This window comes from Etheostoma cragini, chromosome 11, assembly GCF_013103735.1.
Source record: "Etheostoma cragini isolate CJK2018 chromosome 11, CSU_Ecrag_1.0, whole genome shotgun sequence".
NCBI classification, from domain to species: domain Eukaryota; kingdom Metazoa; phylum Chordata; class Actinopteri; order Perciformes; family Percidae; genus Etheostoma; species Etheostoma cragini.
Genome location: NC_048417.1, coordinates 14134819 through 14148826, shown reverse-complemented (window position 1 = coordinate 14148826; position 14008 = coordinate 14134819). Strand labels below are relative to the sequence as shown.

Below are 14008 nucleotides of genomic sequence, written 5' to 3'. Positions count from 1 at the left end.
GAGAGAGAGAGAGAGAGAGAGAGAGAGAGAGAGAGAGAGAGACACACACACACGAATCTGGCCCTTTTTAAGAACATACTGTTGTTTAAAGATGTCAAAAAAAGACTGGATTATTTCTCATCACCTCAACACTGACAGCTTTGCAAGTGCTTCTCATCCTCTTCGCTGGATCTGCACTGTTCTATCCCTGAAGTAAGATACAGTACCTTAAAACAAGTCATATAGAGCAACTGACAACAAAGCAGAAGTTATATTACTTAGCAGGTTGGAGTGCTCTCTCAATTATCAATGTCTGGCTTTCACAAATAAAAAGGTTTCATCCAGTGACAGGTAGCTATCACCACCGCGGGAGGTGGCTGTCATTTACCTGTGCAGCTAACATCTCCGATTTTCACACTAAAGACGAAGCTGGGCTGATGAGCCTCTCCTTCCGCCTTCTCCATCACATACACAGGGAGGTTGCCACTTTTGGTGCCATATTCATGTAGGATTTGTATAGGTGTCTTCCCAGGGTTGGTCCTCTGCGATTCATGTGAATTCAAGCTGTATTGAACAAGCATCCACAAACTGTTAACCAAGGCCATATAACCTTGGCATTTGCCATTAGATGGCTGCAGTATACATCTGAGCTACAAATCAGGAAAGTTCACAGATGATAAACAAGGAATGCAAGCAGTAAAAACAATCTACAGTATTTAGATGCCAAATCATTATTATTTCTTTTATGGCTCCTTTCAAAGACAGTGATGGTTTCATTGAGTAGCTTCCTATTAATGCTTAATGATGAGAAGAAGAAAAAAAGAAAAAAACTACTGCCTGCTAATTTGATACCTCCACAGCATCGGAGTCAGAGCCACTGATCACCTGTGACAAAACCATCTATCTCAATACTCTTGAAAAGTCTCTAATTTATTGTCAGTATACATTCAGTGGCCAGAGAAAAGGCAATCCAATACATCAACCCAATATAAAGTTTTGGTTGTAACTAAATAGAGCATGCATACTGTATAGAGCTTTTCTATTGTACTAGTCAGAATTTAAGACATTTAAACTGTATGTCTCCAATCTCAATGTTCAGGTTTGTCATACTTTTTACAAGGGCTAGTCTATAAACAAAAAACAAAACGTTGAAGGGTAAGAACAAGTTTACATGTAGGATACATAACTGTAGCAGTAAGCACTGCGTCTGGTTCTTCTCAATTCCTTTTTATCTAGGAAATCTAGGAAAGTAGCGCTGAAAGGTAAGCTTTTTTTTTTTAAAACCCTTGCTGACAAACACACACACACACACACACACACACACACACACACACACACACACACACACACACACACACACACACACACACACACACTCGGAAGCTGCTCAGTAGATCACTTGCTCTCAGTCAATGTTTTTCATTTATTTTATAAATAATTTTGAGTTGGGAAAAAACTATATAATAATAAAAATAATATTAATATAGAGATATAATCAATTCAATTTGCACATCAAAATAAGTAATTTTATTTGATATATTTATAATATCAGAAAAAAATTGAGAGAAAAAATAAAAACTAATCACGCTTGGATGCTAAAGATGAAGGACTGGTTTTCACATTTGGTCTGTTTTTTTTATACGAGTAAGACATTAAAAAATAAATAAGCCACACAAAAAACATTCAACACATTGAATCTGAGCTGAGGTGAACATGTCCTGGTAGTTGGTAATACGGTAGTTTTCAAAAATCATTCAGCAGTAAGCAATCAGCAGTTTGACAGTGTATAAAATACCTTAGTTATCAATATTTTCTACACCAAACAAGTCTTTTAAATCCTCAGATATCCTTCTCATTTTACATAAGCCCAATATGTGTTACTGTAAACTAGTTGCTTGAGCCAGTGGGACAACTTTACCTGTAACACACAGTGTAATTGATGTGTCATTTTAAATAGAAGACCAACAACTTCATATAAACGTATAAAGCACTTTTAATGGGAAAGCATTATATATCCATATAGGTGGAAAAACTGAAAGCCTAATTCCATTGGGTTTATTAATGAACTAAAGTGCTTTCTCAAAAATTGAAATTTATAAATAAATAATATATATAGATTTACAACTACTGCAAAACTTTAAAGATCACATTTTGCTATGATGAATGAGAACTCATTGCTCAGGATGTGCATTACTAAATATTGTTTCATGTATTTATCTTTTATGGTATGCTTCATATCCCGTTATTTTTTTATTTTAGATATGTCATAGGTGATGATTACATTGTGGCATTCTTGTTTTGTACTAATGTTCTTGATTAAAATAACAATTACATTAAAAACAAAACTAACTGTAAGCTCTCTGACCTATCGTAGCTAACGCTGTAACGTTATGTGATTTATTATTCTGCCTAACCAAGGTCTTCGTATGACATTAACAACACATTAAAGTGTTTGTTCTGCACAAAACAATGACTTAATAACGGACAGGGAGTTTTGTCCCTCAAACGTACGTTAGCCAGCTAAGCTAATCAGCTCTGACGCTGACGCAGTTAGCTCCCCTTCAATTATAAAGTGCCTTATCTGATGCACACTCTCTGAAGGATAACTTTTGAGGGTTAATGTTAAATATGATAATTTTAACATTAAATAAAAAAGGTAGAAATGTTGACAGCGTGTCTGCTAACATTAAATCCCAAAGCTAATATTACCAGTACAACGTAAACTGATAACAGGTTTAAAAGCCACACGCTGTCAGTGAGAGAGAGAAAATACATGACGTTAGTTATTTCATAAAGTAGCATGCTAGTACCCGTGCTTAGCTAGCCCTTAAGCTGCTGTGGAGAGGCCAACACGACCTCAAGATCGACACCAACATTAAAGCACTTTATTAGTTTTCAGTTTCTAAAATTTTACGTTGAGCTTCATTGGTCTCATCTGTGACCTACTTGAAAAGCCGTACTAGCGTTACGTTTATTGTATCATAACTTGCTTTATATTATCTTTTGAACACTAACCTGTTAAGTACTGTCAACATGTTCGCATTTAACTTACAGTAAATTTTTAAACCGTTGAAATTAGTAATATATCAACAAACCTCGTGTCTGCTTTCAATGCTGGTGACTGATATCCTTCTTGAGACATGTTAAACGTTAGTTTGCTGTCCTTTTGTTTGCGGGCTGATTGAAGACTCTTTTGCGGCCAAGCGGTAACGGTAAATGGAAAAATAAAATCCAATACACCTCTTTGAGATTTTTTGTCTGGGGATCTAGTTTTATTATTATGAAAAATATGAATTGGCCTGAGAATGCTAACAATTCTTCATTGTAAAGCTGGCCGGGGAGCGAAAATACAGAATTTAACGTCATATCAACATCCGGGTCAACAGTGGATCAACTGACGCCAGTGTACCACCCCCTGTTGGCGATGGTGTTCAAGTTTTTTTTTGCCGCAGTTACAATAATTTATGTTTCCCGATAAAAAGTAAATTACTTCAAAATAAAGTACGAATTCAAATGGTGAGAGTTATTTAGATCCCAGATAACTTCCCAGTGTTCAAGCAAACAACAAATATTTGGTATTTCTGTTTGACTGCTTAATTGCTGGAGACAATTTTTTTCACTGATTGATATTATTCAAATTATTCTTTCAGCAATATTTGGTAGACCCACATTTTTAACTTTGATTCAAATTGTTGGCATTAGGGTCATTTCAAGGTGTTCTCTTACAATGGTTGCATTGAAGACTGCAAGTTATGAATGTAATAGACGGTAAGAGAAGATTAGTAAAGGGTCTATTTACATGCATCCAAAAAACAATCATAATGACTAGAAATTATAAAACATTTTGACATTGGCAGTTTAATAAATGGTATTGTTTGATTTGATAGAAAACTGCTGAGTTTTCCTGGAAATGCTTCAAAGTTTTCATGGATTTCTGATGTGTGACAATACATTACAGTCATATTTAATAACAATGGCAACCATAATAAAATCACATTGGGAAGAATATACTTTGTGGTTGTACAAAGAAATAAAATGAAAAGAATACAGAGGTCGTTGGTTGTTGCATTTCCTCCTGGATTAGTGTGGATTAGCTCAAAGAGTCCATTAAAGTTCAACATTAAACATCAAGAGAAAATGCAATGCTGTGAATATGCATGTGTGTAAACTGTGTGCATCATATAGGTAGAAAAAATAAAAATGTGACAAATCTACTTAATCCACTGAAGGCCACTTACAAGCTTTTTCTCAGCTTTAAATCACATCTCATGGTCATGATTATCAAATGAAGCTGGTTCCGGTGTTGTTGTGAAAATATATCAATCAATACAATTATTGTCGTCAGCGCGACAGGCTTGGTGGAGAGGCTTGGGGGATCGGAAAGACCACTTTCTTCCTGAGTGAGAAGGCCGGTTGAGGCATCTGCTTTCTTACACCGGTGATTTCAGTCTTCTTGCTGACATCTGCATTCACTTTAGTCAGGATAGACACAAGATCAAAACCCCTGGGAACAACAAAAGATGCTGTGAGATAGTAGACTAAAAAACTAAGAAAGCCACTTATAATTTGTCATTCCCCAATTTCAAACTGTAACATTTCACAGAAGTAACTAATAATAGATGTGGAAGATTTATTCAAATCATCTAGCATTACAAAAATAGTGCTGCATTCACATTTTCTTTAAGCATAGTATGCAAATATTTGCAACAAATTTACATGAAGTAAAACTAGAAAATGTACTCATTATGCTGAAAGGCCTCTGTCAGTTTATATTTTTGTATCAGTATTAATTATGTTTTAAAATACCTATTAATAAGTCTTGCTTTAGTTTTGTAGTTGGTCAAGGTGGAGCTACTTTAAACTATTTCACATACAGTTGGCTAGTCAAATCCATAAAAATGCATCACATTTTATAAACTGATCGTAGGTTTTGTTTGTGAAATCTGTTAAAAGTGAAGTACTCAGGACCTAAAGATTTGACATATAGTACTTAAATGTGCTTGCAACAACTTAAAATAATCCTCCCAACAACATCTGATTTTGTTTCACTAACCTTGGCACCAACTGGACAAGATTTTGGCACAATGACTGAATAAACCACGAGCCATTTTTTCGGTCTCTGAAAGAGACAAAAGAAGGTACGGTGGCCATTCCCAGCAGGAAATCGGCATCAGATGGGATGGACACATTAGCTTGAATAGCATCGCTGAAAACAGGACCATCAGGCTCAATGTAGACAGGCCTCTGCTCACTCTTGCCCTGGCAGGCCTGGATGAAAAACAGCTTAGGTTTTTCTTTCAAAGAGGCGCAATTCCATCCATTGACAGGTTCCATCAGCTCTTTTATCTTTACAGCGTGGCCTTCCACGCCGTACACAGCTCCTTCTATGCCGTGGCTGAGAATGCAGCATACTAGACAGTCCATCTGACTGTGGATTGGTCTGCGGCCAAGCTCCTGCAACACAGACAGCATCTTCTCCCTCTTACAGTCCCTCTGTATCTCAACCTCAAAGCCAAGCCACTTAAACACTCTGTGCAGACACTCTGGAAGACACAGATAATAATTTAAATACAAACCTGCAACAATTTGCATGAATACAGACAGATCAGGGATGAAAAACATGCACCATATTTTTAGATTTTGAAAATGAAATATACACAATCTTACCTTCATCCCACCTGGTCCCCCCCCTATTTAGGAGAACTTGGGATTTAGTGAAGTCGTAATTGTTTATTATCAAGCAAATACCTCTCTTTGCTGAAGTCATAGGATATGTTGCCAAAACCTGCAGGGACAAATCAGTACACCAAGACAAGAGTAAGTAAGTGTAATACTTTCACTTGTAATACAATAATGTACTTTTTTTTTGCCAGGAGTGAAATCTTCATACATCACACACCTCAACGTTTGTGTTTGCAGTCTGAAATGTCTGCTGTTCAGAAGAGGCCTTGTTGTTTTCTTGTGCTGGTATTTCCAAAACATCAATCCTCACTATGGGACAGACAATTGCATGGTGGAAGGACAATCATTTTAGGCAAAGATGAAGAGACAAAAATATTTATTTGAATATTAAAAAAATTCTCATGTGTTGTTTCACCACAGCTAGACCACACATAGACTACTTACAGTGTCCTTCCGACGAGGCACAGCTGCTTGCTTCATTGTTCAAACTACACAGTCCATGTGACAGGGCCTCACATTCATCATCACCATTAAACCCATTTGCCAAATCTAGGTAATTGATACAAGAGTATTCAGAATAAAACCATCTATTGCATTGCAATGAAAAGGTTTCAATCGTGACAACCACCCAAGGCAAGGCTCACCCATAGAGGTGTTGGAAGTATTCATGGTAGACTGTGTGGAACACAGAGAAAATTCATCATTAAAGACACACAAAAATGACTGTGGAGAGACGTATACAATGTGCTACAGTGTGTTTTGTCACATATACAGTACATATGTTTATTTTGTACACAGCTCTTTATTTTGTTAGTATTTTATTGTCTTGAATAATTATGGTTGTTATATTAGCTTGTCTTTGTTTCTTTGAATAACAAATGACGAATGGGGGCGTTCGGGGAGAGGAGACAAAAAAGACACAAAGCACATATTCTCACCTCGGCCAATGAATTTAATTCTTGTTCTATGAAGGAAATAGGTAATTAGGATTATAATTCAATTTATAAAACAAAGTGGTTTAAAACAGAACATAAGTTCAGTGTGTGTGCAGTGAGCACATTTACCCGAGTCAATGTAGCATTTATATAATTATAATTAGACATGTCTAAGGAGGATGAAAAATTACGATATCTGCAATAAGTATAGATGCCCATTTTTGCATTTGAAAATCCAGTGCAACACACTTAGACACTATATCTTATTAATAAAACTTAAAATGACTTTATAATGAAAAACAGTTAGGTGGCAGACTTAACATAAGCTTTCAGAATTATGGATTATTTGAACTATTTAAGATAAAGATATATCCTACAATGATATTTTAAAACATCCATGTTTGAAATATCCTCTAAAAAATCTCAGGTGACGACATTTTTCCAAAATGCATTCACACCAGTTATGAAGATACAAGCCGGTATCCAGAGTGTTCTCTACATGCAAATACACTCAAGAGACGGACATGTTTACCTGGGATTTCAAATGACGCAGTCCTCTTAGAATCTAAAGGTCGAGGGAGCTGTTAAGGAACACAGAAAAAGGACGTTGCAACAAATGGCTACTGCAGGAAAAATAAAGTATCAGTTACGTCAGGCGTGTGACACTGCAGAGATGAGACAATATTACCATGGGAGAAATATGTCACTGAAACCCATAGGTACTTACAACAATATGAAAGAATGTACCTCGTTTGGTTTGAAAGGGCACGACATGGACCTTGGTCGACCCGTTTCTTGAGCTCCAGGGCTGGTGTGAGTTACTGTGTTAATGACACAAATAAACCAATGGTAATGTAGTTAAACAGCTCATTTTCAAATTAGATGGTAGTGAAATATGAATTATATGCACCAAGAGAGAGATACTGTTATAGCATCATCATGCTTGTTTCTTTCTCACTCAGTTTCCCCTGCCTTGTTCTTGTCTATGTGCCTGTGTTTGTGTGCATTTGTGTGTGTGTGTGTGTGTGTGTGTGTGTGTGTGTGTGTGAAAAAAAGACCTGCTGCATGCCACTGGTCCATGACTTTGCGTATGTATTGTACTGCATCTTTAAGATTTGTGTCCCTGTACCATTTTTCTTCATGTGGACATAAATATATGGTTAAAATAATAATCAATATTAATGACAAAACTCATAGTGGCTTATATTGACAGCATGAGGCTGCTGCTGAGAACTCCAAGAGGCTCCAGTGCAAGCCATATGTTTGTCAAAGTTGGGGACCCAACTGCTCTGCTGTTTTACGCAACCTGGTGTATAGATTTATTTGTAGGGTATATGAGTCAAAAAATGACAGAGTCTGTATGCAGTTCTGTCAGATTCTCTTCCAGACTGTGGAACCATTGGCAAACATGTCTGTATATTAGACACTGAACATGGTGGAAGGCTCTGTATTTTGTATTTTTGTGTTTGTGTACGTTGTTATTGTGATATGGATCTCCCTGGGTCTGAAATAAAGTTTATATTATATATTAAACAACATGCAATCCCCCGCAATGTATATTATTCCATTTTAAAGTTAAAACCTAAGACTTGGTTAAATGTTAAGGTTAGGTCAAAAGAAAGGCAGTCTATATCCTGAGGGTGTAGATTGTCATGCGCATTAACTCCTCTCAATATAAAACATCCTTATAAAATCTTAAAACAAGATTTTAAAAGGATGCCCGTTAGGCTTTAGGGGTGGGGGATTGAAGCAATGGTCCCAGCCTCTCTCCTTTCATTATGTTAGTCACATACAGTAGTCACTTACACTGCAGTGCTTTAAAGTGGTTGATCTTATCATTCAGCATGGGACAGACTGACTGAATTATGGTCTCCAGTAAATCTAGATTAGTGTCACTGATGAGGTCCATGTGCTCCATCTCCAGAAAGACCTCTAGTGTAGACTGAAAAGTTAAGCAAATTTACAGTTAAAGTAATATGAGGCATACTTTATAGCAGAAGCAGAATTTAAAATGAGGTGTACATCCAATTTACCTAATTCAATTTTAAAAAAATAACATAAAAAAGGATTTAAAAACTGACATTTTTTTTAGAAAATAGTCAAACATGTTTTCATGGTGTAGTATTGTTTATAAATATAATTTGTAAGTTTCTGACTATAACTTGTGGGTTTCACACATTGACATTGACTCACAAAGTTCTCCTCCAGTTTTCTACGCGGAAGCTGGTTGTTTAACAAGAACTTCACATGTTTCAGGTCACCAACAGTAATCCCCTCAGACAGGTTGTACAGCAGCTTCCTGGAATTACAGAAAAACCATTACAAGTAAATACGTAAGTTCAATGATGTCCAAGGAGGGCTGCTGCTTGACTGTATACTCCCAGACCAAACTCTTACTGAACCTTATTAGAATATTATTATTTGAATCAATACATACTTGATCCATTTAATAAATTGTTGTATGTCAGATTTATCCATCCATATTTTACAATGTCTTTTTAAAAGCTTAATGAGGTATTTGAAATCAATAAAAGTAGGCAGTCCACCTGTAAGGAGAGATGAGGCTCTTGGTTGTAGCTGATAGGTTGGGGAGCTCCAGATCCCGGATCAGGCGGGTGCGTTGAATGATGAGGAGAAGCTCAGTCAGCAGGTGTGGTTGCTCGGCAGAGAGGTGGTCTTGATCCGCCAGACGTAAGAAGAGATCACTAGCCGACTCCACTAAAGTCGCGTTTCGGCCCAGGAGGTCGGTGCAAAGAAATGCTAAAGCTTTTACCTCGTCCTCACACAGGGCCTTCGCTACATTCAAGAGGCACCTCTGGAAATCCATTTTGTGTGCTAAAAATGATATAGAAGACTCACTCAGATGTCTCATTTGTCTGCTGGGAGGTATTCACCTGGGCTTGACCGTTAACAGTTCGTGGTAGCCTACATCATCGTAAACATTTTAGAGCCTAGAGTAAAAACAAACTGAATTTGAATTTCTCGAACAGTACCATAATTACAGAAGCCTGACACACCACATGATATTGTAACGTGAGGGATCGATAAATGGAGGTTTTATCACTCTATTTTTTTTATCACAGATAACTTTGTTAAAGGTCCCATGGCATGAAAATGTCACTTTATGAGGTTTTTAACATTAATATGAGTTCCCCCAACCATTTATTTATTTTATTTTTTTCCTTTCTCGCCCGGGGAAGCGTTCTCTGTCTCAGTGTAATTGTTTGTTGCTGTTTACTTTTCAAAAAATAAAAGGAAAATTTGATTTAAAAAAATGGCGATAGGTGTAAACCGAACCCTGGGTATCCTGCTCTACCTTTGAGAAAATGAAAGCTCAGATGGGCTGATCTAGAAGTTACCTCCCCTTTCTCTGTTTTGCCCTCCCATGAGAGAGACATCTTGGCTTTCAAATGCGCAAAGTGGCAGTGGGTCGAGGCCACACCCCCACCCTCCACCTTGCCCCCCTCTCTCCTCAGTAGCTACTGACACAAAAATGGCACGTCCTAAGGAAAGCTCATTGTGGGACTGGCTAGTGGCTGTAATTCTGCACCAAGAATTTTGAAGTTTGGGAAAGAGTCTTCAGATATGGTATTAGGGGACCCATAAGGTCTATATAAAAGCATCCAAAGACCACCGTGTCATGGGACCTTTAAGCAACACTTTACTGTTTTTCATCTCTCATCAGCACCACCACCACCACAACAACAACACTTCCTCGTTTTTACTTGCCGGTAATCACATGTAGCTGAACTAACCAATCAGACGGTAGAAGAACATAGCCTCAGGTATTTGTAGTTTCCTAACTGCTGATGTCAATAATTATACATGTAAATATGCATATTACTGACGGTTTGAACAAAAACATCTAAATAGTTAACTTTATAAACACGTTAAACACATTTTGAGTGAATTAACAATTAAATCAACTTGCAGCTAAGTCGTACAATAGTAACAACACAGCTACACCAGCCACTATGTAAAACATTCAAAATATTGATTACATTTTTAGGTTGGTTTCACCATCAAACCAGCTGTATCTACTTCAAAAACGTGTTACGCAGTAGGCCTATTACCTGTCTAGAGACGAGTTTTCAGCAGGTCTGAGACATCGTCGTTTGGACCCAGTGGATCTAAAAACAAGTCCAAAGCAGGAAGTGGAAATCGAAAGTAAATGTACTCGTCTGAACGCGGGGCAGGTCACGGAGCTCCTATTGGCTAATGGAACATCAGGCTCGCGTGACGTACTTGCCCTTTTTTGCAAGTTACCTCATTTGGATTTAAGGAAAAAAAAAGAAGAAAAAAGAAAAGACCGTTCTTGACAGGGCTTTGAGAAAGACACTATCAGGTCATAAAAGTAGCCAAATGTAGCCCATGTCACAGTTTTGCCGCTAATTGATTAGGCAATTTAGGCCATTTAACTTACTTTAAATTTGCCTACCGTTGGGTAGCTTATATAATAGGCCTACATCATGATTTGTTATTTATTTTATATTTTGTATTAATATTGTGGATCTGCCCAAAAACAACTAGTAGCCTACCTATAACTGTCAAATAGCCTAGGGTAACTGTAGTGAAGTAAAAAGTTGCAACATTCACCTCACCAATTAGTAGAAATATAAAGTTGCATACAAGTTTATTAAAAGTAGCCTATAACTTACAGCCATGAATTTATTTTATTTAAAATAAACAAACACGCAATCCTACAGCATCACATAAAAACATTACTTTTGTTTGGGACATATCACATAGCCTGTATTAACATATAGCAAATGAAAAACAAAATACAATTAAAATGTTTGCTCACCATTTTATCATCAGTGTAAATGGTGATTTAAACTGCAGGTAACCATAGCAACAATACAGTTCTTTATGCAGTGTTACCAGTTAACTCTCATGGGTGAATAATTAACCAAACTATTAACTTTTAAAATAAGATAACAATTTCCCTTTCTGTGGACTGTGATATAAAGTGATAATGCACAAGGTGTCTTGATATCAATAATATACGGTAATGATATATGTTATCATGTGCCCTAAGTTTATTTGTCAGGACACCTTATTGTGAATTACCACTAATATAATATGTCAACAGAACTAATGCGAGTCACCAACACCCTTTAAGTAGGCCTATTAGTATATTACTTTAAATATTTTATACATTATTTGTGGTGGTGTGTGTGTGATTAAGGTTTGGTCTTCAGGGTCTTGAATCTGTTGAATCTGAAGGACTCTATAAAGGACACACACACACACACACACACACACACACACACACAAACACACACACACACACACACACACACACACACACAAACACACGCACACACACACACACACACACACACACACACACACAAACACAAGTTAAGGATTTAGTATGTTGAGTATTGCAAAAGCAAAACCGGGGGTGTATTCATGTCTACTCTCAGAGGCGTAAGTAAAAGTAGTAATACCACCGTATCTTTTGAATTTTCCCACAAGGGATCAATAAAGTTTAATCTTAATCTACAATACATCATAACTAATGTGTTGATTATATTTTGTATTAATTATCTGTCTGTGTAAATACACTAGTTAGCCTACTTAAGGTATCAGTTAAATGTACTCATTTTGCAGAATGACACATTTCAAAATAGCTACATGTTTCTGGAATATGATTATTATTAAGGTTATTGTGTATACATATACCACCAATTTGCAACTGATAAAGAAAGGTGAGTCAAATTTTTACTACTTTCACTGCTGGGTGGCTTATTCCATAATAATAGATAATAATGTTGATGAACAATTTGTATACATAATCTGAAACTGCAAAGTAACATGTAGGCCTGGCCTGTTTCAAACTGTCAAATTAAGTTGAGTAAGTAGGCTGTAAAGGAGCATAAAAAGACAATGTATAAAACCTAATAAAGAAATTTTAGAAAAATAGGAAGCAGTCATATGAGAAGTGATGAGCTATTACTAGTCCCACATTAAGATGAATTTCAAGAACTTACTGTCAGTGATGAGGGATTGTAAAGCGGTGATGTGTCTCCGTCCCATGCCGTGACTCCTGGACAGCACGCAGTCTAGATAGAGGTCCCAGAAGACCCGGACCAGGTCCCAGAACAGCGCCTTGTGTTTGCTGTTGTCCGACGACCTGAGGAAAACCATCATGTCCCAGAAATCGGGCACCGTGTCAGCGATCTTCGGGGAGCGCATCTCCAGCAGCAGAGCCGAGGAAGAGTCCCAGCACTGCGGGTTCGACCGGTGGGCCGTCAGGGGGTCGGCGTGAGGCGGCTTCTGGCCCTGCAGCTGCACGGCACACATGCAGCTCAGCACAAACACTGTGGCCACAGATATGTTGTTCAGGAGCACTGGGACCATCTGCAGAGGACGCAACACAGGCCAGCTGTTTCTCTTAAGTTTACCAACAATAGGCCTAACGATTAAGTCACATTATTGATTTAGCTATTTCAGTAGCTTAGTAACACCTAAAAACACGCACATTTCTCTCAAAACAAATGTTTTTTATGTTTTAAGGTAGCCTAACCTTTAGGAATATGCCATATGGGTGCAATGCATTTCAAAAGGTTACGTCTGCAATGGCCTATATTTTAGTCTATGCGTTAGAGGTCCAACAATTTTAATTACAGGCTAATAATTCGCCCAATGCAATCCACTGTGTTACAATAGGAATCTGTTCTGAGTCAAAATTAGCAGATTAGTTCTGTAATTTACCAGACAACGGAATCAAATATTAATAAAAAATAATACAAAGTAGCCTAAATAAAGAGCAGCAATACAATAAAATGTACTTACCACCAAAGCTGGGCCGACTAACAAGTCTAGTGTTGATTGGAGTATGGTAAATATCTGTGTTGGGTATTAATTGACGTCAGTGCCTCCCTCCTTTGCAAGCAGTACTACTTGTATTTTTAAATATGTAGCCTAGAGTCAATTATTTGTAGGCTAAGTTTGAACTTAAGTGGCATTTTGCGGCCATTATCAATATTGTTGATGATAGCCAATCATGCAGGGAATCATCTTTCTAATATTGCTTTGTTTGTTTGTGATCATGTTTGATAAGCTTCTTGGATTTTTGACTTTTAGTAATTCAATTGCATTCCTGCATTTTAGAAAACGTTCAAAGGAACAGCTGAAAATCCCCTTTTTCACAAATTATTATTAAATAATAATTATTTAGTGAACATGTTATGTAAAAGAGGGTTTGTTCAGCACACACTGATCAACCTGGTGATCAGGAGTAAATCCACTGGCTCCTCCAACTAAGAAATGATCAAAACATAAAGTCTCTCCTGTGGGAGCTTTCTTCCTTGCTGGAGCAAAAAGTACGGCGTGTGGATTGGTGGATGGAGAGATGCCACTTCACCTCCTGGGCACTGCCAGGTGCTCTTGAGCAAGGCACTGTA

General features: G+C 37.3%; 3 protein-coding genes across 7 annotated transcripts in view; all 3 read right to left on the bottom strand.

Annotated features, from left to right (window-relative positions):
- The window catches only part of prkra (protein kinase, interferon-inducible double stranded RNA dependent activator), a 6370-nt gene extending 3018 nt beyond the window's left edge, over positions 1 to 3352 (bottom strand). Inside the window, exons 1-2 of the mRNA XM_034886430.1 lie at positions 3075 to 3352; positions 368 to 543 (exon numbers count right to left, since the gene is read on the bottom strand). Of these exons, the coding sequence (XP_034742321.1) occupies positions 368 to 543; positions 3075 to 3121 (223 nt within the window). The 5' untranslated portion in view covers positions 3122 to 3352. The remainder of the gene's footprint in view (positions 1 to 367; positions 544 to 3074) is intronic.
- Positions 3353 to 3670: 318 nt separating this feature from the next.
- casp10 (caspase 10, apoptosis-related cysteine peptidase) lies at positions 3671 to 10786 on the bottom strand. 5 transcript variants are annotated; one of them, XM_034886427.1, is made up of 14 exons: positions 10670 to 10786; positions 10326 to 10399; positions 9143 to 9431; positions 8790 to 8895; positions 8403 to 8538; positions 7344 to 7417; positions 7129 to 7177; positions 6600 to 6625; positions 6306 to 6336; positions 6106 to 6210; positions 5870 to 5970; positions 5647 to 5764; positions 5033 to 5522; positions 3672 to 4483 (listed from the first exon to the last, which is right to left on the bottom strand). In XM_034886427.1, the coding sequence occupies exons 3-14, from the start codon at positions 9421 to 9423 to the stop codon at positions 4321 to 4323; spliced, it is 1680 nt and encodes a 559-aa protein (XP_034742318.1). In that variant the 5' UTR covers positions 9424 to 9431; positions 10326 to 10399; positions 10670 to 10786; the 3' UTR covers positions 3672 to 4320. The 5 variants fall into 5 exon arrangements, with proteins under 5 accessions (XP_034742320.1, XP_034742318.1, XP_034742317.1 ...); XM_034886426.1 differs by having other exon boundaries at positions 10326 to 10402; positions 10670 to 10780; XM_034886425.1 differs by lacking the exon at positions 10326 to 10399 and having other exon boundaries at positions 3674 to 4483; positions 10670 to 10779.
- Positions 10787 to 12557: 1771 nt separating this feature from the next.
- LOC117953229 (protein FAM237A-like) lies at positions 12558 to 13494 on the bottom strand. Its single transcript, XM_034886055.1, has 2 exons — positions 13398 to 13494; positions 12558 to 12962 (listed from the first exon to the last, which is right to left on the bottom strand). The coding sequence occupies exon 2, from the start codon at positions 12960 to 12962 to the stop codon at positions 12558 to 12560; it is 405 nt and encodes a 134-aa protein (XP_034741946.1). The 5' UTR covers positions 13398 to 13494.
- Between the last annotated feature and the right edge of the window lie 514 nt (positions 13495 to 14008).